The sequence below is a fragment of the Falco biarmicus genome, chromosome Z (assembly GCF_023638135.1).
Source record: "Falco biarmicus isolate bFalBia1 chromosome Z, bFalBia1.pri, whole genome shotgun sequence".
In the NCBI taxonomy this organism is placed as follows: domain Eukaryota; kingdom Metazoa; phylum Chordata; class Aves; order Falconiformes; family Falconidae; genus Falco; species Falco biarmicus.
The window spans coordinates 17,832,245-17,855,779 of NC_079311.1; the positions used below are offsets into that span (position 1 = coordinate 17,832,245).

The window sequence follows — 23,535 nt, forward strand, 5'->3', positions numbered from 1 at the left end:
CCTCATCCGATCCACCAGCCTTCACACTCTCTCTGGATGTTGCCAGCTGCTGTTTATTTTCTCTTTCTCTGGGCTAAGAAAAGCTCATCCGTGTCCTGGAAAACAAAAATAATAACAACAACAACACCACAACAACAGCAATAATAGTAATGACAATAATAGTAATAATCATAATAAACAGTGGCATGTCTCCTTTTACAGTCAGTTTTTCTGTACCTGTTTCAGCTAGGTCTGCTCATGTGCTCTTACTCTTCAGGAGTAAAGTAAGTGCCTTATAGAAATCTCTTTTTCCTCACAAGTCTCTGGGTTTCTCATCTAAATTTGTGCTCTCTTCAGCACCAAATAGAAATCTGTTTGAAGGAGTGCTTTTCCCCCATGTCTGCCTTAACCCATGCAGCCCATCATCTCCCTGCTGGTAAAAATAAAAGCCGATTCTGGCACAGACACGCAGGGAGAAGCAAGAAGTTCCTTCAGTGGTCCCTCTTTTATGGGAACAAAACACAGAGCAGCAAAAATGATCCAGCCCACAGTGGTTGCCCTCCCCTGCATTGCCTCCCCAGCCTGGTCCCTGCACCTGGGATGGACCCTGCCCTCTCCCAAGGGAAAACCTGAGGTCTGCTGAAGCATCTGGGCTTGTCATGGTCCCTCTGGATGCTCATGGGGCAGGGAGCAGCCAGCGGCAGAGCCAGCGCCAGAAGACACGAACTTCAGTTTCCAGCCCTGTCCTGACCTGGCTGACAGCTTGACTAAAGTACACAGTAATGCAGGTGGTTGCAGTTATTTTGGAGTAACCCTCAGCCTGTCCCTCCGAGTGCTAGAGATTCCAGTGTGTGAAATTAAAACTTCTTCCAAAACACTGTCATCAGAACAGTGACTTTATTAACGGAGACAAACAAAGGATTAAAACATGTTATGAGTTTGAGGAAACACACAGTGTACCTGTGGGGGACAGACATTTATATACATCAGTTCATTGTAGAAACATGAGCAATTTGGTCTACATGACTAGGATATCCCCTGGTAGTTTGCAACGGATCCAGACAGCTTCCTCTCCGTGGTGGCTCCAGTGAAGCAACCGATTTCCCCCGCCAGCCCCACCCCAGCCAGGCTAGTGCCGGACCCCTGAACGCCACCCGTATCCCCTGCGGGGCTTTCTCCAGCGCAGGGTGAGCGCGGCTGGAAACCGGCGGTGCGGGTGGATACTGCTGGTGGCTGGGTACTGCTCCCTCCGGGGTGAGCCGAGTTGAGCCCTCTCAGCTGCGGGGCAAGAAAGAGGGGGTCAGGGTGCTTTGAACACATACAGCCCACCCCTGCAACCACCCAGGGGATCCCCCCGGGCCAGCCCCGCCGGCCGGCAGTGGGACGTTGCTCCCCGCCACAGGAAGGAGTCGGGCATCCCGGCGGGGCTAGCCCCGCTCCCGAGCACGGCTCGGCACGACCCGACTCTGCGCCGGTATGGCACTGCAGCTCCCGGTGCCGGCACCTCTACTGGGGAAGGCACGGTCTGGGCTTTCCCTGCATGGACAAAATCAGATTGGGAAGGAGGGGAGGGAGGGGAAGGGGTGTGGGGAAGAGAGAAAGAAAACAGCTCCACGGATGTTGGATGTCACGGACGGCGTTACACGGGCGACGCGGGGGCTCCTCGCTGCGTTTCTCGGGCGGACGAGCCACGGGAACTCTCCGCCACCGCCCCGGGCCGGCACGTCGAGGCGGGGAGACGCCAGTGCCTGCGCTCCCGGCGGCCTGTCCCGGGGCGGCCCCGCCTACAGGCACTTGAGGAGGAAGGAATTGCACGAAGTCCCCCGGGGGCAGTCGCAGAGCTTCCCGATGCGGGCCCCCTTCCTCACGGCGCATTGCTCCCCGGCGTCGCACTGCGGGCGGCGGCAGGCGGTGAGAGGCCAGTCGCCGCCGGCCGCCCCGTCCCGCCCGGTCCCGTCCCGTCCCGTCCCGCCGCCGCCGGCCGCGACGTCCCGCCGGGGCACTCACCATGGGCACCTGCCCGAACTTCTTCTCGTAGTGCGGGACCCGCTTGCTCTTCAGCTTCTCCAGCACCTCCTGCAGCGCCTCAATCTGCCGAGACACCCCACAGCCCCCGTCAGGCCGCGCCCGGCCGGCCGGCCGGCGCCCCCCCTGCCCCGGCCCCGGCCCCGGCCCCCCGCCACACCAGCTCCTTCTCTCGGGAGGCGCCGCCGCCGCCGGGGGGCCCCAGGTCGCGGGCGCGGCGCGGCGGGGTCGGCCCCTGCCCGCGGGCGCCCAGCAGCAGCGCGGCCGCCACGGCGCAGAGCGCCAGCGCCCGGCAGCTCTCCATGGTGCTGCCGCCCCGCCGCCTCCGCCCCGCCGCCGCCGCCGCCTTTATAGCGCCGCGCCCGCCCCGCCGTGCGTCAGTGCCCCCCGCCGCCGCGCTGCGCCTCGGCTCCGCGTGGCTGGGCTCGGCCCGGCCCGGCCCGGCCCGGCCCGGCCCGGCCCGGCTCGGCTCGGCTGGGCCCGGCTCCGCGTGGCTGGGCTCGGCCCGGCTCGGCTGGGCTCGGCTGGGCCCGGCTCGGCGGCCTGGGCTCGGCAATATTCCTCACGGCTCCGGCCTGGCACCGCGCAGCGCCCCCGCTGCTGCCCGCCGAAGTGAGTGCCCCAGTGCCATTCTAGCCCGGCGCGGCGTCCCTCTGTCCTGCACAAACGGAGGAGCCGTCCCCGAAAGCCGCCCACCCGCCCGCGCTATGTCCCCCACCATGGCGAAGGCCCTGGCCGCCCTCCTGTCGTGGGAGGGGGGTGGGAGGGTCTTCCCTCGCCCGTGGGGGTCGGGAAGGAGGAGGGAGAGGGGGGCCAGTTGGCACCCGAGAAGCAAGCGGAGGTTGGGACATGGAGACCAGGCTTGGAAATCAACGCAGGGATCTGAGAGGAGGGAGAGTTCGTAGCCTGTGGGCTGAGGGATAGCACAGTGTGATGGGAGGAAGAGCCAGGATGGGAGGATTAACCTGAAGGATTCAGGGACAGGGAGAGATACAGATGGTGAGCAACCATCTGATGAGGGTGAAATGCTTGAATGAGGACAGGTGGGATGGCCAACAGTGCAGGAAGGCTCAGGGCCACCCAGAGCAGGGTGAGAAGTTTGGTAAAGGGCCAGGATGAAAGTAATTGCTGGTACTTGGAGAAGAACTGTGAAATAGTGCTTGAGGCCAAATACCGTATTACTGAGGAGGTGTTCAGTGAGCATCATCTAGCCTGCTTGTGAAATGAGGCCACCTCCTTTTGGGGAGAGAAAAAGCACAGTTGCCAAAAGGAGACCTAGCATCAGTGCACTCATCTCCATTCAGCCTTTCCTACTGATGCTTGGGTCTGCAAGCTTGGTGGCCTCATGTTTATCAGCACCGTGGATGAAAAGCTCCCTGGCAGGCACAAACCTGTCCAAGGCTCATGGTTATGGTGGGGACAGGAGGAAGACAGGAGCATCTTCCCCTACTAAGAAAAGCAACAGCATGCCAAGGAGAGCATGGATGAGGGGCAGCGCTCAGCCCTCTCCAGGCTCCTGCCTCTGGGCCAAGGATGGGGTGAAACAGGGGGAGCTGAGCAGCCACTTCGCTGGCACGAGACCTTTGGTTCCCTGACATGACAATTGTGGGGACAAGGAGGCAGTGAGCAGGGTCCCTGTAAGGAGGCTCAGCTCTCAGCTCTGCAGTGGCACAGGGATGTTCCTGACCTCCAGCCAATGGCACCAGGAGCTGGGCTGTGTCTCCCTAGGTGAAGGCTGGATCGTTTGGAGAAAGAGTAATTTGGAAAACCTTGTTAACAAAACCTTTCTAGCAGGTTGTTTGTAAGGGAGCTAGAAGCAGCCTGAAAAGGCAAATCAATGTGAGCAAAAAAGAAAAAGAACTGTTTAAAGAAAATTCAAAAGTCTCAGGGACGTACTGTTCCAAACAGGTAGGCAGTGTTTAAAGGGACCGAGAGGACTGTGGCTTAACAAGTAATTTTCAATGGCACCATTTTGTTTGAGGCAAGAAAAAGACTCCAGTGTCTTCAATGATCATGTTGCTTGCCTCCAGAGCTACACGTTCACTTCTTGCTCTTATGTCTCCCACACATGCCTAATGATCATCACATCCAGCAAAGGTCTCATTTGTAATTGCCACTCAGAGTAGAGATCCTCTGTGTGTTTGTACGAATCCTCCAGCCTCATTTTGCCACAGGGAAGACTAACATGTCAGACACCAAGCTGGTGGCAAACCACTCATAGTGAATCCCACATCCCAGGCTGGAGCAAAAAATGCAGCTATGTGAAGTACTGGAAAGGATGGGCTTGCCGGAGTGAAGTTTCTTAGAGCAGAGAAATAACGTGGGCTAAGAAAAGCACAACACTTCATACGGAGAGGCAGATATATAGCAGCATCTGTGAAGCCTGACCAAAAATTCAAGCTGTATTTTATAGTACAAGGATTACTCATGCAGTGTTGAAAACACCACAGAGATGCTCAGAAAACATCACTGTTTTCTTTCCAATTTGCACTTCTACTAGAAAGCTGAATTTGTCACTTTCCCAGTAAAATTATTGTTGAATGTGGAGGCAATCACACATTTCTGTTTCCAAAAGTCATTGTACTTGGCTACAGACACTCTGAGAACCATGTGTTTCTGTGGCTTTTACTGCCTGTGTCACACTGTCTCCACAAATATCACTGTCCCCTGCTGCGTATTCAGCTGTTCTTTGTCTCCAGCACTAGAGGGTAAAAAAAGTCATAGGATGCAGGATAGCTGAATACTAAATAAAAGTGTCAGAAGCTACCATGTCAAGGAGCAGAACAGGGTCAAGGTATAAAAATGCAAAATCACTGTTTATCACTACAGAAAGGCAGGTGCTTTTTGACAGCATCAGTAGCCAGTCACAAGGCATCTGGCTATGAAATTAGGGGTCTGTGCCAGTACAGAGCTCATGTCCAGATAAATCTACACAAAATGCCGTCAGACCTCAGACAGTCTGTTGTAGCTATGCATTAATTCAAGCTTGTCAAAGTTAACTAACTTTTTCCATAAAAATGTTAGTGCAGATGAGGTATGAACAAGACACAGCCAATGTGCATTAACATCTGTACATCAAATGGGTAATTTTTGAATGTGTACATGGTATATACGTCTCGTAATCACACCCCGCTCTTCCACCACAATCAATTAATTGAATGTACTTCTAAAAGCAGGAAAATAATGGGGGTTTCTGTTGGTGCTGATATCAAAATAATGGAGTATCCATTGAGCAGTTTTGATGCATTTATGTGTTCTAGTTTTGGCTTGATGTAGACATAGGGTCGGCAGGATTTTATGACTACTAGACCACAGAGATTAGTGTGAAACATTTGTTCAAGTGCTCTACTGAATCAGAGACATGAAAGTGGACATCCAGCTTTAAGTGGATACTTTAAGGCTTTGCTGAAAAGCAGCAGGCTTTTATAAGTGCTTTGTTGAATTGCCTTAATTTATAAACCTCAGTTTAGAAAAAAAAAGTTAATATAGTATACCATCATTAGTTTTCCGAATCAAGACATTTCTTTGGCTGAAATTTAGAACAGTGAAGAAAATCTGAGATAAATCAGGGTTCTGCCACATTTGAAGCAATAATAGAGTCCAGAGGCATACTTGAAAGGTATCATCTGTTTCAGCAGGAGATACCAAATCATCCTGATGAGTAACAGGTTGGAAAAATGCCATCTAAATAAAAGATGGGTTCTTACAAGAACAGCACATACACAGATGTCAACACAAACACTGAGGCTACAAATCCCCATTAAACTAACCCCAGAATGGGTGGAAGAAGAGTGGGAGCAGGCGCCCAGTGGCTTCTCCGAAATTACCTTTATAGGCTCACCATTTCTGCAGCCCGGCAGGCTATTGCCAGAGGCTGTTCATAGCCACATTTCAGCCTTGGAAGCAGGCATGCAAGCGTCACAATGATCGTGTACCAGAGGCTCTGCCCTTGATGTTTGTTACACAAACTGCCACCAGTTTTGGTTGGTGGCTGGATTGTGGCTCTCAGTGGTTCCCAGCACCTTTCTAGTGCCATGAGAATAAACACAAAAAGGGCAATAGGTAGGTTTTCATGATCCATTCTGAATTCACCATCTCAGCCCAGGTAATTTGGGAAGCACCCTTGGTCCTGCTGCAGCAGGTCCTAGCAACAGGATGAGCAGCTTAGCCTACCTCATTCACAGCTTTCCACTTCCTCTATCAAAGCCTTGGAAAACACCCTCAAGGTCACAGTATCATCCTTTTTTAACTCCTTGTACTAAAATGTTGATCTCTTTTAAATAGGCCATGTCGAGCTACCAAAAAGAGCTGGAACTAGGTAACCTCTTAGCCTTGCCACGGCTCTGAGGCAGGAGGGAGGCATACAGCTGAAAGAGCAATCGCTGAGGTGAGAGCAGATGGGAGAAGAAAGGACCCCTGGCAGCCTAGAGCACCAAGTTCAAAGAGCTGGTCCACCACAGCTTGTACACTCAATATGGCAAAACCTTTTTCCTTGTTCCTCAACTTCTGCATGAAAAGTCAGTGTCACCCCAAGTATCATCCTTTCTGCTAGGTAAAGAGGTTAATGGTTGTGAACTGCTCCAATACTACAGTGAATAGGCAACATGTAATGGAGACAGGTAGGACAAATCTCAAAGTAAGACACCCACAGCTCTTACATTGCTTCTCCCATCAGGAATCTTCGGCCTTTGCAGTGGCAGCTACCTTTTATTTACATTTATGTAAGATTTCTTTTCATCAAACATCCAAAAGACATCCTGCTGGTAGAGAAATGGCAATGGGAAGTGAGAAAGAATATGCAATGCAGTCCATGCTATATAAACCCAAATGAAAGTGTAGCAGTGTAGCTGCCACTGCAAGGGCGTAAGAATCCTGACAGCAGAGGCAACCTGAGCTGTGGGGTGACTGTTTCAGGACAGTATAAATGTTATCTACCAACATCACCAAATGGTATGAGCACAGGGTTCAACTCCTCACTCCTGGTGGGTCTGCAGAGAACGAGGCGTTTCAAGTAAACTTCTTGGTGGCAAGAGGCCATCTCTGCCATCAGAGTGACATCACGCACAACAGGCATTGCACAGTCAGTGCCTACATATGAGGCACAGCACGTTAACCTGCAAAAGCTTTTCCAAAATAGTCGGTCTGCTATGCAGTGGGGGAATAAATCACTAGTGGTTCCTTGAATTGTTCCTCTGCAGTCAAGGTCCCACGCTGTAACCTCCTCTAAGCAGAGTGTGTCGACAGGATGCCAATCCTGTGCTGATTAATTTCTTTTAAGAAGTTTAGAAAAGGTAAATACTATTAAGGCAGAATGTTCTTACTTATTCAGAGATGCATCTTGACTTGGCTTACACACATACTTAGTGGAAGAAATTTTGACAACCGCAAATAACTGTCCTTTCAGACACAACAAGCAATAGGGAGCTACCATTCTCGGAAGCATGAACCTTCCCAAACCTACTTCCATTATCTGTAGCCCAAGATTATCTGTTACAGTCTTCAACTCAGAATGATTTCATTGCCAGTCTCACTGAAAGAGTATATTCCAAGTAAATATTATTTTGATCAGTTTTCTTAGCAGAAAAAGGCAGTAGTCCTTACAGCTTTGGGAGTAACAGAATGGGGAAAATCACCCCACATAATTTAGAGCAGAAGGACAGCAGGTGCCTGAACTGATCAACTCAATACTGACTGTTTCTTTTTACTGGAAACCATAGCAATCATTTCAGGGTCTGAAACCTTTTTTCTCCCTGGGTATATTTTATACATACCTATTCAAAAGTAGGGTATTTTTAAAGGCATTTCAGAAGTCCAGCAACCATAAATAATGTTGCTGTTCTTTTGGGATAAAGAAATCCCAGGGCCATGCCCAACGTGTTTACAAATTCATGTAGTGAGACAAGAACAAGAATCAGTGGCACAAAAACACAGCTCTGTCCCTAGTTGCCATTTACTGTGGTATTTTAAACTACTGCTCTCTGCTAAATATATATTTAATGTACCAAGAACATGCATGTGAGTATGACAGTGAGAATACATGTGTGCAGACCTACAGAAATAACGTTTCTAGTGGTGCAAAGCACACCAGATTTTGGATAGGTTTCTTCTCAATAAAGTGAGAGAGAAAACTGGTCTTTTAGGTGCAATGTAGAGGTGTACCAGAGACCCCACAGCTTAACATATGCTGGGCTGTCTGTATTCTGCATTGCAAATCCACATTCCAAAGATTTACTTCATTTTCACTTTTACATCTGCCTGTGACACAAGTGAGAGGGCTAGTAGCTAGCAGACCTTCCTTCCACCTGCCGAGTCCGAGGGTAACTCCTTTGCCCCACAAGTCTAGGAAGACTACAGCTAGCATATCTTCCAGGATAACTACTCATACTAGCAATCTTTCCTCTCCCCACAGACCAGCACAGGATAGGACCTCCATCCATGTATATTAACTCTTCTTGGATGTGATTCTCAGTGAAGAATATTTCTACCAATGGTTATCTGGGCATCTTTAGGGCAAAACTAGATAAAATCACTTCCTAGTCCCAGCTAGGACAGTATTTGCCTCCTTATTCTAGGCACACTACATGCCAAGCATTTAGTTTCTATACAGTGCCATGTTTCTAAAGAGAACAAATGAAATGGCAGACACTGAATTCTTGACAAATATTACACTGCAAAAAACTATGATAAATAAGTAAGATTAACAAAAGCACTTCAGTATCTCAATAGCCCTAAAGTGAGTGAGGTTCAGGCATGTGCTCCAGGTGAAGCATTGATCCATGTGGGAAGAATGCTGTGTCTTTCTGAAACTGTAATTGCCACAGGGATCACACAGCATGATGTTGAAACACCTTTGTATCCAAGCCCCGTCCTCAGAAGCGCTCTCCGCAACCTCCAGCTCCCACAGATATCAGCATATGTTCCCCAGCTCTTCCAGAAAACACTATGCATCCATCAGATTCTCTTGTTGTTTTGACTTCAGGGAACCACACAGAAGAGCAATGTTTTTTTGGATGAAAGCTAGAGAAAGGCCAAAATGCCCCCAATGGCATGAAATCTGTAATTTCATGCTGTCTTGAACTCCCTGGCTGCCCTTACAGCACTTAACTTCTGCAAAAATTATTTACTAGCAAATGTGGATTTTTTTTCTTTCTTGGATTGCAAAAATGTTTTGCATTTATAGGAGACATAGAAGAATTAAAAGAAATAAAGGAGCTGATAAGCAAAAATACGTAGCTTATTTTGAAGATTCTTTTATATAAGAAATAGTATCAGTGGTTTCTTGTCAAACATTAAATATAATGCTAGAAGTTGCAGCTTATTCATGCAATGCAGAGTTATACAAGTACTTTAAGTGACTGATCTCAAATCACTAACAACCGTTGAAGCACTGAAAACAAATAATTACCACTTTTCCATTAAAAATAGCATTGTACAAATCTTTATTTTTTAACCACCTCAGCATTGTAGTTAGTTTGTTCTCCAGCCCCAATTAAAATATACAGAGGTAATTCTGATAAATGTGCATTTAAGTTTACATCCTGAAAACTCCAAATTCTGTCTTCTTCGTAGGTGCATTTAATGCTGCACTGAGACTGAGGCCCAAAACTAGTCTTGTGTCAGCTGGATCAATAATTCCGTCATCCCATAGTCTAGGAAAAAGAAACAACAAACCCAATCAGTAGTAATAAGGAAATTAACATATACAAAGGGTAGATTTTAAAGCACATGAAACTGGAAATAGTGGTACTAGAGAGAGTGGACTACAGAGCTAAATTATACTTGAAGCCATGGAGTTAATTCACCTTAACCATCAATGCAATTGTATTACTCTGTGGAATTTGTCTTCTGGAACAAAGTATAAATTTTGGATAAATTAAGAATGTCATGTCTACATATTTTAGATGAGATTCTTCATACTTTCAGTGTGAAATCATTGCCTTAGACAGAAGAGACCCTCTTTCTTTTTTTAATATTCACATGGCAAATGACCTTTTGTCCATGACCTATATTCTTCTATCAAGAATGCTAGTATTTTAAGGATTATGTCACATCATTATTTACATTATTCAGGTTAGTTCAGCTGCCAGATGAGGATGATACAAGTGCTTATTCTTTCATCATTTAAAGACCCAGAGTAAATTTCAAGTATTTCCAGTGTTGGTTGTGTTTACTTTTTTCTGAAGTCCATTTCTAAACAACTGTAAGAAAATACCCTCCTTAACCCAGCCCTAAAGGCAATTAAATTATGAATGCGCAATTACCAAATTCCCAAGTCCCCAAAATCACAAACACTTGTAAAGAGTCTCTTTGATATTATAAAAAAATTAAAGTATTTGTGGCTTCAGTTCTCAATGACAGCTCCATCCTACCCAAAACAAAATCTATGTCAAAACCCCCAGTAAGCCACAAAACTGAAAATACTGTATAACTACTACCTCCCCAGCAAGATAAACAAGATACCACATTGCTCATTCACAACCCAGTCTCACTTAAATAAGCATGCATTTTAATCAGGGTCTGGACAAATTATGCACAGTGTCTCTGGTTAAGACAGTGATGCTCCTCTTCCATCCCATCTTTTCCCAGAGATACTTATTTTGCATTATTTTTTGAACTTCAGTGTTGGCTAAGGTTAAATTTTCCACAGAAAAAGTATTTAAAAATGCAAGAAAGGGTCATGAATATGCAGCTAAGACTGACTCTACCAAGAGATAGCACAGCCATTCCTTTCTATTTGAAGTTTCTAGCTGCCAATTTCCTATTGTTTGAGGATTAATTGAAAACAATCTGTTAGACAGGAGATGATATATTTTGCACTCTTCTTTCAACACTAAATGTGCCAACCTCACCCCCAAAAGGAAAAAAGGACTGCAAACTGTACATAAATACATGCTGATAAACTCAAGGCAGTAGCAGACACTTTTAAGTGTTTTCAATCTTTCCTGTATTTCACCATTTGCTATGAAAGTCACAGATATAAATAACACATAAAATAATAAAAATATGAAGGGATTGACATTGTGTGCTTTTTATTTTCCAACAAGTACACATATCTATCCTAGGATGCACAAAGTGGAACCACAATAAGGGACACCTTAACACGATGAGGCACAAAAGATCAGACTCACCTTAAGAGCCTGCTCTCCAACTAGCAGAGAGAAAAAAGATACCCAACTCAGAAAGAATATTCTACTATAAATACACCTTATCATAGTACAGCTCCCCAAGTAAAGGAGACTGTTACCCTAAACAGGGCACAAGAGCAACACTGAAATGCAAAAGGAGAAAGGGGTTTGGAGGAGGGAAGAATTCATTGTTAATTGGGCAAAATTATGCTGTTTCTTTTTTGGGACTGAATATAGAAGTTTGACTGAAGAAATTTTGACACCGTGGTAGCTGTGGCACTCACTGACCTGGCTCTGCATATCGACTTTTTTTAATAAACACTTGCCATTAACTTCTTTAATTATGAAACACATCGAAACTGAATGAAAGAATTCATATTTCTTAAAAGCATTTAATAAATTTGCTAAGGACCTGGGGAGGGCAGGGATGAACTGAATCCAAAAGAATTACCAGTTTAATGGGGTACCTTCCAAGCTGCAACTTTCTAGTGACTACAACTGTAACAAAAACTTCCAAGCATGAAGTACATTTTATTGGCAGATTGGTTTTTTTTGTAAATGCTCAATTAGCCTATATTGACAATCACAAAGATTTTATGTTTGTGCAAGTCAAGCTGCTTTCATACAGTCACCCCTGGCTTCTGCTTCTCTTTGTTTAAAGAAAACTACATTCTCTACTGGGATGTAACATTAATAATTAAATTATCTATTAAAACACCATTGCTAGAACATGAGTCACAACCACACTCATAAAATATTTGTAACTGAGATCTTGTGAGTAAAAGAAATAAAGTTCCGAAAAATAAAATGCTCATGTAATTTGTAAAGATGCAAACTGCTAAAATCCTTTTAGAAACCTGGAAGCAGATTAATATAACTCATTAAAGAGGGTGCTGCCTAATGACTCATGTTAATTAAGATGGCTCTCTGTGAAAGGTTCTAATCAAATAGCTGATTAAACTTTGATTAGAAAATACAACTGCAGGGAACAGTATTGACATCCTGTACATGAAAGTTATATTTTATAAGAAAAATTATATAAGCGGAGTAAATAGGGAAATTTGCTTGTATTTTAAGATCATTAGGACATTTTCCTTCCCTCTCATTATTACCGCTAAAAGTTTGATTCAAAGCCTAATGAAGCCAACTGGAAGAGTCACAGCAATCTCAAGGGACGTTAGGAGCGAGGCAGACCGGTCCTTAGCAAGAGGACAGCGTGAGGGAGCCTCCAAACTGGCTGCATCCAAGCAGCCACATGGACAGCAGTCTTCCTGCCCATCTATCATTCTTTCCTGTCAGTAACGCAAAGCTGTTTGTTGGACTTTTCTTGTTGGTCTCCTTGGCGGAGGAATCTAGTTAGCATCTGACACAACGAAGGCTGTCCAGATTCAGTTTCAGCACCCTGACCTTTGGTTGATGGTCAGCTGGCTTTTCTACCGTGCTTGGGACCAGACAGGAAGCATCCCTTAGAGCACAGGGAACAGGTTACTACTTTTTCCTGACCTAAAGTGAACACTTGCCAATAAGCAGCTGCTGATGTTGGCTGACAAATGGGTTGGTTCCAAGGTGGACAGTGGCTAAATCCCTCCTCCCTCAAGTACATTACTTGCTGCGAAGACTGTAATCCTACTTCATCTCATTGTTTCTGCTTGGGCAGCCTACTCCCCAGTAATGAAAACTTTTGGGCTATTGGTCTGACATCTTGCTTAGGAACTAGCAATAAACGAAGGAACAAGGCACACACGATAATAGTGGCAGGAAGGCACACAATCAGGGCAGAAAAACGCAAAAGCATCTACCACTACACCCAGTTATCTCTACAAGACAGCAGAGAGCAATTGAATGCTCCTAGACAATGCAGACTGTACCTACACGGATCAAACAGAGAGAGAAAACAGCCTGGACTGTCTTGACTTGAGCCAGTCACACACTGTTCTCGCAAGCGCTCCTCAGTGAAAAGGGGCGTTTTACTTTCATTGCTTTTAGTCAGATGAACCTCTGAGGGATTCCAGCTCTGACATTTGACTCCCTGTCTCAGCTGGGCTTATTAGCTTCTCAGCCAGCTCACATCTGTGCATATTAAGTTTCCCTTCCAAGCTACAGGCACAATAAGAAGTACGTAACTGCCCTACTTTTTTAAATGAAGGACAGGACACCAGCATTAAGAGCACTTCCTAGGCTAGGCAAACTTAAACTGTTTATTGAGGTGCTTTCTGGATTTGCAGCCTAACTTCACAAAATGGCCATATATTCTGGAAGCATAGAAAGATAAAAGTTGCTCAGTAGAGACCACAAAGCTGGTGTTACTCAACCTTCAAGTCTCAAAATCACTGGACATTATTATAAATTTAGAATCTGTTTTGATTCTAACCTTAATCTTACATGTAAAACTACTTTCTTGCAGATTAGTAACTTACTGTTGTAAATACTGACAATGGTCCATTGGTTTCTGGAAGAGGACAAGTTTTCGTATCGCTAATATACTGAATATATTGAATGTTAAATGCAATTATTTTCAATCTTGAGTACAAAGAGACTATGACTGTGTTACCAGTGAACACATAAAAAAAGCAAATTAAAAAAACCCACAACCATTCATCTCTTCCTCCATGGTAGGGATTAAGTTTAGATACAGATAGTTTTGACTCGTTTTTTTACATGTTATTGTATCAGTGAAAAATTCTTCTTAAAATCCAGTTATAAAAGATGACAATATGTGTTTACATTTTTCTTTCCTGCCTCAGGGCACAAAGTTTTGTGACACAAGTACTAGGCTTGATTATTGATGGGTACTAGAAGAGATAGCCAGAAGTTTTTAACAGCTGACAGCTTCTTTCAGTCTGGGGAAAACACTATGAAATTTAAACAGACTGGAGCTATTAAAAACAAATATCAAAACCAGTGTGCCATCAGAAAGCCCCTATCAATAACAATTCAGGATTTCACAAAAGTATCCTCATTGATTATACATAAACACCCCCATAAACTGTAACTTAGTAGCAATGAGGGTTGTACACATGCATAAAACCTCCAGAAGCTGAGAATACATATGAAACTCTGCAACGTTACCACATAGGCCTCTGCCACAAGCAGAGACCAAACAGTGATGACACTAAAACCCTCCCTAAATCCATGACCCACATGCTATAAAACTGCACCACTGAAATCTGCCTAGATGACACCACAAACCCTGTGCTACGTATTCTACTGAGAATACTTATCCCATTACAGCACCAGCCAGGGTAAATGGCAAGAGGTTCCATTTAATGAAGACACTCATTTGATTAAACACTAAAATGAATATGAATCCCTCAGTTACGATTTCTTTCAGCTAAGTTCATTCCACCATCTCAACAGAAAACAGAGTAAAAAGCTACCATTAATTTTGTATGTTCCTTCAGACTGTGATAAACTATGCATAAAGGAGCTTGCTGATGCTATGCTGATGCTGTTACCACTGCATCAGAATTGTCAGATGTGAGATTAAGCAGGTATCAAGTTAGACAAAAAGGCTCCCAAACTCCCTCTCTTACTGGCATCCCTATGACATTGGCAAGAGTATCTTGCACCCCCCTGTTCACACTGATTTCTGCCTATGATGCCCCCATCAAAATTTATTGTATCTCAAACACTTGGTACTCAGCTTGTTTCTAAACTTCCCAGCTTGCAGGTAAGAAAACCATCAGTAATCCTAATTCAGCTAAACAAAAACATACATACAGAAGACTCCACAGTTGTATAAGACTAATACTCTTTCTGCAAAATGAGAAGCCGTAGAGGCACACTGAAGTCCCATTACTATATGCTGCCCTCTACCATCATTAGCAGCTGAGAGCCTGTGGAGAATTAGCTTTTGGATACTGTAAGCAGAAAAATGTCCAGGAAAACTAGTACAGACAGGATGGAACTAATGTAAAGTCACAATCAGAGATCGAGAAGACTTCCAAGCTAGTTGCCAGAGGTAACACTCCATGATGTGACCTTGCTTCCTAGGCATTTACTAATGTTCTATTAACCTGAGCATAAAATGCTGCAAAGAACTTCTCAACAAACATAAACATGCTGCACTCATCAGCTAATGCCCTATCCAAATTGCTATCATCCAGTATAGTCACCTACCATGATCATGACCTGAAACTTGCAAATGACTTCAGGTCTTGTTGAAACTTCTTTGACACTGGCCTCTTCTACTTTCATAACCCCACTAAAATGAATTCTTCACATGCAGCCACTCATTACACTACTCAATAGTCTTAAGAAAGGTTACAAGATACTACACTGGGGAGAATGATATGAAACTTACCCAGAATAAAATACAGAGAATATAAACTCCATGTTATCATATAATTACTTACAGAACCAGCAAAATAATTCCTATGAGTGCATGCCTTCTCCTGAAACAGTACATACTACAGAGACAAGACAGACAAAACATTTATTTGAAGCCTGTTGTGTTGTATGCCTGCACATCAAACACACTTTGTTTCACATTGCTCTGTTCTGCTGTTCTTCAGTACCAGGATTTAGGTGTTACTGTTACGTCCTGTGATTACAAATAAGTTTTGGGAAGATCATTTATACGTTACCTTGCACTGGAATAATAAGGGTTTCCTTCCTCCTCGAATCTCCTAATGATTGGCTCCTTCAAAGCTGCTTCATCTGCCTCAGATAACTAAAAAACCCAGGCAAATAAACAAATACAGATAAGATATTCTTTAATATTTTCTTCCACAATGACAGCAGAGGTTTGTATGCAGCATCAAACCCAAAGAAACTGCCTAAATGATGATCTCCTCAAAGATCCCCCCATTTTTACACAGAATTGCCTATTTAGCATATTTGACAAGGAAATTAAAATAACTCTTTTCAAAATGGGTGGGTGGAAGAGTAAAATATATATTTAACTGAGTATCAGAATTACTGGGGATTAGCATCTGAAAAATTACTGAAACTACTGTACTGAATAAACCCCATTCTGAGTTGCCTTTAGCAAGATTTTTTTAATAAAACAAGTGTGCTATTCTAACACTGGGTTTCTCTATGATCCAGACTGGTCTATGATCCAGACTGGTCCAAAAGTTTTCAAGTTTCTAACACATTCTAATGACATTAACTACAATTATTTTTCTCAAACTTCTTTCTAGGTGTCATCCTGTCTGTCTTAGGGATTTAGGAAATTAAGAGAGAGATCAGGGTGCATATATTCTATCAGTAGAAAGCCCAAGTAAAGTATTGAAAAAAAAACCCACATTGAGATAACACATACATACCGCTTCATTATTCTGAATAGCTACTAATGATAAATACCAGACATTTTCAGACATCACAATAAAATCACTTCTTATGGGATCAAGGCACCAGTATAAACATAAACCGTGTAATTTAAAAAACACATCAGAAGAGTGCAGAGAAACTAGACAAGATTATTAAACAAAATGCCACTAATTTTCAATTAAAATGTTGAAATGAGTCAAACTCTTTTCCACACCTCCACAGACTTCTGCTGTTAAAAGTTTCATAAATCTTAGTCACTGAATAATTTGAAGATCAGCTATCTATTAAAATGCTGTCTTCAAAAATAACTGGAAAGACACTTTTGATTCTCACATATTCCTCCTCATACTCCCAAACCAGGGTGGATCTGTGGCTGCTTCTCTTAGGCGGAACTAATAAGCTGCGGCATGAAGTACAAAAAGATGATGATATGAGAAATACTACTCTTTAAGCAAAGACAAGAAATGTCATGAATGATCTTCACATTTAGAAGATGTAAACAACAACATTTCACAAATGCTTCATGTTTCTCAGTGCACTAGGTGGCATTGGGAGAACAATAGTTCATTGATGTCTCACTCTAGGGATCACTTCATTGATCCCTTCCTAGATCATGAAGTGAGCAACTCCAGTGAAAGAGTAAATGAGAATGACGTTACTGCAAATGAAAGAAGAAAGATGTACCTGTTTTCCCTCCCTTGCTTTTTGGTCCTTGGCTATTGTAGCTAGAACAGTTGCAGCTTGTTCCCCTCCCATCACCGATATACGAGCATTTGGCCACACATATAGAAATCTTGGACTGAAAAAATACGTATTAAATATTACAATAAGACTGCCTTATTTCCTAGTAAAGAAATAATTCTCACTCAGCTAAGAATTCATTTTTATGTATGACAATCGTAAATGTATTGGGTTTTAAAGAATGCAAATCAATGCACTTCAATACTTGCAGCATTATGTTTGAAAATGCAAAAATTCTGCTCATTTCCTATATTTAAGCACCTTAAAAACTTAGTTCTCTCTTTCTTGAGTCTCTTCATCTTACACCTCCCTCCCCCCAGGGATTTTTCTCTTTAAAAATATCAACAACTTCAAAAGTATCAGGGACCTTGAAAAAATGAAAAGAACATGTATGTGAGTCATGTACAAAGGGTCAAAAAAATAATCCTTAGGAGTTCTGCAAACATTACTCATAAAAACAGGCTCATTAAAGTGAATAAGGATTCTTTTTTACACAAGCTGGTATTTTTTCTATCAATGCAGAATAAAGGATCAGCCCATACGGCATAATGATTGTTTAGGAGTATACAATTTTTCCTCCAAGAGTTAAAAAGGGAGAAAAGCAAGTGAGCATGTTTACACGTTAGATGACCTCCTTCACCTAAATGAAGGTTAATCATGAGCCTATCAATCTCTACAGGTTTCTCAGGTTGTTATTACTTATGACCATATTAATTGAGAACTGCTTTATTTTCATAATAGCACAACTTCTGCAAGAGTTTAGACAGTTTTTTTTGAATGATATTTCAAGGTCATGGCCTCTTAAGTCTTATCTTCTGCCATATTGGAAGTAACACTCACCTATATGCTCTTCCACACATTCCATAGTTTCCAGCTCCGTAAGAACCACCGATAATCACTGTTATTTTAGGTACATTGGCACAAGCTACAGCAGTTACCATCTTGGCACCATCTTTTGCTATCCCTCCAGCTTCATATTCTTTACCAACCATGAAACCTAAAGAATTCCAACATGAAAAAATGGCTTACTGAATTTATATTATTATATGGTACTATATGTCACACTATGCTTTATGGCACATGCAGAAAAAACCTGAAGAACAAATCATAAGGCAAGGCCTTCACTAGCTGCTGACAAAATGATTTCAGAACAGTCTGGAGATGTAGGTACAACAAAGAACACAAGAAGCTGTTTAAAAGTCATAACCTCAACATTTAACAGCAAAGCTCACCACATAGTACAACTTCAAAATATTGAGCTTATTCACCTGTAATATTCTGCAAAAACACAATGGGAATATTCCTCTGGCAACACAACTGGATAAAATGTGTACCCTGTGGAGATGGGGAAAAAAAAGAAAAAAAGAGAGAGAAAGAAAAGAGTAAGTCATTACAAGTTGGATCAGTGAAGCTACCGCTATCAGCACTCTGAAGTCTCCTTCCACTGGTTCCTGGGAGTATTTCCATCAGGAAGTGCTGTACTATTACTGCTTCATCCAAAGTCAACTGCAAAACATGCTTTCACTCTAGCAGAAGAAAGAAAATATCAAAAATGCATTAGTCCAAGTGTAAAGCAGAAATACACCCCAAAAAGCATTACTGCTGATACTGAAAAACCCAACTGTTTTGACTCAGCCCAAGAGGCAGTTAAACAACAGACAGTTTCACAGTGTGACACCCAACATGGAGTTTTGTAAGACTGTGTCATGGAAATTAAGACAACCAGTCAGCAAAAAAATATCTCCCCATTTCCGGCATGAAAGAAAACTATTCTCTGAAGTTGGGAAAGGTCCACACACATTATTAGCTCATGGCTGTGCCAGCTGCTGTTAACGCTCTTTCCTTTTTCTCAGGGCAGATGCCCTCTCCCGATTTTCTAGGAAAAGATCAATTTCATAAGAAAGATAAAGATAGTAGATTCCAAGCTTCCGTTTCAGCTAGAAATAATCTAGATCAATAAAGTTCCTCACATTATTTACACACTGCTGATGAAAAAAAAAGTATGTAGCACAGCAACTGAAAAAACCTCTAACCTCTTCACAACAGAAAACCAGAAAATTTACAAAAAAAAACCAAAAAAAAGGAGAGAAAAATCATAAAGCATAATCCTTAGCTAGCTTTTTTAGAGAAGCACTAGAAAAGCATAGTGATGATCATGGGAAAAAGACATGTCACAACTCATTACAAAAACGCAAAAGAAAAAAAAAGGAACGTTGTTAGATTATGGTGCTTACAAAAGCAACATCTGGACAAAGGTCTCTCTAGAAGTGAAAAAAGTAAAACTTGACCATCTTCTTTTACAGTACTGATACACTGGCAGAAGTCAGCACAGGAAGATTCCTTACACACTTTTTCATTGTTAGGCAAAATTTGCAGCACTCAATTATCACAAATATACCAAGAATATTGGAAATACTGAAAGAGTTATTTTCAACTTGGAAATACTTGTGTTAAAACAAACACTAGCCAAAACCAATGTAACTTACTGCAGTGTTCCAAGTTGAAAGTATTCCTTCAGTACATGAAACTAAATTTCATATATATTTTTTTTTACAGCAATAATCAGTAAAATTACTTCCTTTCTTCAAGTCTCTCATCATGGCTTCCTTTTTCCTATCGATTTTTAGTACAGATTTGCTCACCATTAGTTTGAGGGGTCTGCTAGAACAAAACTACCATATACAATTGCTATTACAAAAAAAGATTCAACTGACAGTAGCTCCTTGAAAAAAACAAACAACACAGAACAAAATAAGTAACCACTCTGCCATACTTAGACACTCCTCATCACCACCAATTCCTCAAGACTAATCTGTAAAGCAATCTTAATAAGTGTGTGTTTAATGCAATCACAATATTCCATCAAAGATGCCCTTTAATTCACAAAACAGATATTTCAATTCACAGATTTTATGAGATGGCACATGTTTTCACTCATCAGTCTAAGACAGGAGGCTGCCACAGCCAAGTACGAAAATTAAACCTCTGGCAAACCAATGAACTGAGTACTGGAATCCAGGTTGAATGCTTCCAGTTATTAAAAAAAAAAAAAAGTATGTGATTTATTGTTGTACTTCACAGTTTATAGGCTAGAAATTATAACTACTAGGGTATTTTATGCAGTCAGCAAGGGCTTTTCTTGTAATAGCTGCAAGTTTCAAGATACACTATTTCAACTGTGTTGTAGTCACACAACAATGTTTTTGTCTATGTGTTTTTTCTAACTGTACTTCCATATTGACCTATGTACTTCATACCAGAAAAATCTATCAAACACTGTTATTAAAATATGGTCAAATATTTTTACATTATGAAGCTATTTCATGTTTACATGAAAAACATGGAGCCAGTCCACTTTAAAAAAGTTCCCCATTTCAAGATCAAGTTGTCCACCAGAAGTTTTCTCAATTGCAAACATGCTAATAATCTATTTATTTACCTTTTTTGCTGACTCTGAGAAAAGCACTCCATTGTTTCCAATAATTCCTACTGGATAACCAAATATTCTCGCAAATCCTAAAGAAGAAAGATAAATCTGTAAATTTGCATATATATTTATTTTACCATAGCATATAAATGTAATACCTTCTCTTGGTAATAGAAACTGCTACTCCTCCAAAGAAAAACATTATTAAAAATATCAACAGGTGAGCCAAACAGAATGAATCCAACTATAAAACCAGATGGAACATATAAAGAATAATTATAATATATTTCTAAATACCTGTAATTAAAGTATCTCCATACAAGGCTTTGAATTCATCAAATTTACTTCCATCTACAATCCTAGCAATGACCTTAAGAAAAAATAGAAAAAGAAAATGAAAATCCTAATCCTTCATAGTTTTAAATTTGTTTAGAAAGAAAGACCACACTAACATACAACTTAAATACTTTCCAGAGAACATCAAGCAGCCTACCATATAAATAGTCTGGATGTCAGGGAAAGCTTATTTACTTTTTTAAGTATGATTTATCTACATGTTTACAAAAAATCTAACTTCTAACCAAACAGTTTAAATTATGCAGGAACAAAGTTTTCCTGATTAGTTACATTTCAAAGAAAAACTGCTAGCTCTGGTTATATTAAACATTAATCAACAGACTCACAATCATAAAGAGAAAAACAGTAAGTTTATTTTCAGCTTTGCTTAAGTTTGTGACGTACAAAAATAAAGATCTGTTCTGAGGTTTCTCTGAGATGCAAAGGAGCCATTTCATATAAATATAGATTCATTGCTAGCAAGACATTTGCCAGAAAATACTTACTTCAACTTTAAAAGAAACAAAACCAAGGTATTACAACTTTCAAGGGTGCAATGTGAGACTCAATAATAAGTGTTCATCTTTTCTTCCCTTGATGCAAAGCAAATCCTAATAATTTCTGACAAAGTATTTAAAGAAAGGCACACACTAAGACTTTTTCTAAAATAAATACTTGGTTGGTAGTGAAAAAGGCTGAAGATGGGGATCTACGCAAAGTATGAGAAAAGCTCTGGTTGTGGCTGAAGGTACCAAGGCAAATAATTACACTAGACCTGCAGTAAAGTACAGTAAGTTTCCATATGTGGTTGGAAGACCACTGAATTGTTTGGGGTGTTATACTCCATAAATCTTTAAATAAAGCTATCATGTCACTCAGCAAGTCTGTAAAATGCTTTGCAGCACAAAGTCCTGGCAGTTTTTTCAGAATATTATCAATCTCTCATCCTTCTTAGAAGTATAACCAAAAAGCACTTTATTTCAACATGCCATAGCCATTGTAATGGATCTGCTGAACAAAAATACAAAAAATACGTTAAAAGATTTTATGAAATGTAAATATTCTCTATATACCCCAAATCAGATTGCTGTAGACAAATTATAATGACATAAAAAGTGATTTCCTGCAAGAAAACTGATTGCATGTATGTATAGGCATGTGGATCTTGCATTTACATTCATACCTCTTTGACATCAAAGTTTCTTTTTAGCTGGTCACCGACTATTCCATATATTTCATCAGCAGGAAACAAAGGCTCTTCTGATGGTTCTATAGCCACCTGAAGCAATTAAAGAAAATAATTTACACAGCAAAGGAATTATTAGTACACATTATGACTTAAAAAAATAAACAACAATTAATTTGCCAACTGCTTTGAAAACAGTCTCCTCTTCAACCACCACAACAAAAGCCTGTATTGGCTTGTTCTCATTTTGCACAAAGATTAAGTTTCTCAGACTGGTAGTTTTGAAGACTGGTAATACTTTCTCACTTACTTACTGCTATCTTTGTTTCTACTCCTGCATATACCTCCATATGTACTCCACATTTTTTCCATGCTATTAAAAATAAAGCATGTCCTCCATTTGCTTTCCTCTGTGCCCTATTAGGCACATAGTATTCTGAAAAAATAATGAAAATTTTTGCCACACAACTGAAAACAAAATCTTGCATTCCTTCAGCTGCTGAGCTTTAAGCTTCAACCTTTCATGTCTCCTGCCAAAATAAGTTAAGGCAATTCCTCCTCCATATGCTATCCATCTTGTTTTCTACAAGGAATTTTTAAATCAATACAATGACATGATTTAGGTCTATTCCCTCAGTTTTATACCTTTCATTAATAATCATCAAAAATGTGTATTCAAAAAAGATGCTTTAGTAGGTATCTAATTTTTAGTCCAGAGGAATGATCACGTGGGCTTAAAATCAAATCAAGCACCTTGCAGGACTAGGTTAATCTTTAAGTGCAGTTCTGTGATTCTGAAGCACTGTTCTAGTTGCTTCACTCATGCATGTAATCCTAGTAATTTTATTGGGAATAATGCACCAGTTAATGTAATTGCAGAACTGAAACATTAGAGAAATCTTTCAAGACAAGAACCATAACTTCCATTTTTAAAGTGTCTAAAGTCAGAGACAAAAAACGTTGTATAAATCAGGTGAAGAAAAGCATTCCTAACTTCAACAATGCAGTGTTTTCAGATTCTATACACTTACGTCTACTTTCTTTTGGAGATTTAAACTTCTTACAACTTTCCTTGCTAGATGAAGTGCATGATTGTCATCCAAAGCATAATGATCTGTTACACCAGATTTTCTGTATATAAATAACAACAGTTATGTACAATATGAAGACTTTAAAAAAAAATTGACAGTGAAAATTTGAGATTTAAATTTTTTTTAAGACTTTAAGCTTTATATTTATCTTTAAAATACAGATGCTACAATACAGCTTTCCATGATTCGTTATGAAATTATTTTCAAAATAAAACCCATGCCTGAACTGTTCTTTGAAGCAGTACATTAAAGTTATCAGACATGACATAAAACAGTAACTGTAGCAAGTAAAAGAATCTAAATGACAATATAAAAGATGACAATTATTGTTCAAATAAAAATCAAAATTTG

General features: G+C 41.2%; 2 protein-coding genes across 2 annotated transcripts in view; both read right to left on the reverse strand.

Moving 5' to 3' along the window:
- Window positions 1-877: 877 nt before the first annotated feature.
- On the reverse strand, window positions 878-2,342 carry CARTPT (CART prepropeptide). Its single transcript, XM_056325286.1, has 3 exons — window positions 2,165-2,342; window positions 1,987-2,070; window positions 878-1,871 (listed from the first exon to the last, which is right to left on the reverse strand). The coding sequence occupies exons 1-3, from the start codon at window positions 2,306-2,308 to the stop codon at window positions 1,764-1,766; spliced, it is 336 nt and encodes a 111-aa protein (XP_056181261.1). The 5' UTR covers window positions 2,309-2,342; the 3' UTR covers window positions 878-1,763.
- A 7,084-nt stretch (window positions 2,343-9,426) lies between these two features.
- MCCC2 (methylcrotonyl-CoA carboxylase subunit 2) overlaps window positions 9,427-23,535 on the reverse strand; it is a 37,241-nt gene continuing 23,132 nt past the window's right edge. The window contains exons 9-17 of the mRNA XM_056324857.1: window positions 23,125-23,224; window positions 22,091-22,186; window positions 20,869-20,941; window positions 20,584-20,660; window positions 18,413-18,479; window positions 17,985-18,141; window positions 17,088-17,202; window positions 15,716-15,801; window positions 9,427-9,653 (exon numbers count right to left, since the gene is read on the reverse strand). Coding sequence (XP_056180832.1) covers window positions 9,536-9,653; window positions 15,716-15,801; window positions 17,088-17,202; window positions 17,985-18,141; window positions 18,413-18,479; window positions 20,584-20,660; window positions 20,869-20,941; window positions 22,091-22,186; window positions 23,125-23,224 — 889 coding nt within the window. The 3' untranslated portion in view covers window positions 9,427-9,535. The remainder of the gene's footprint in view (window positions 9,654-15,715; window positions 15,802-17,087; window positions 17,203-17,984; window positions 18,142-18,412; window positions 18,480-20,583; window positions 20,661-20,868; window positions 20,942-22,090; window positions 22,187-23,124; window positions 23,225-23,535) is intronic.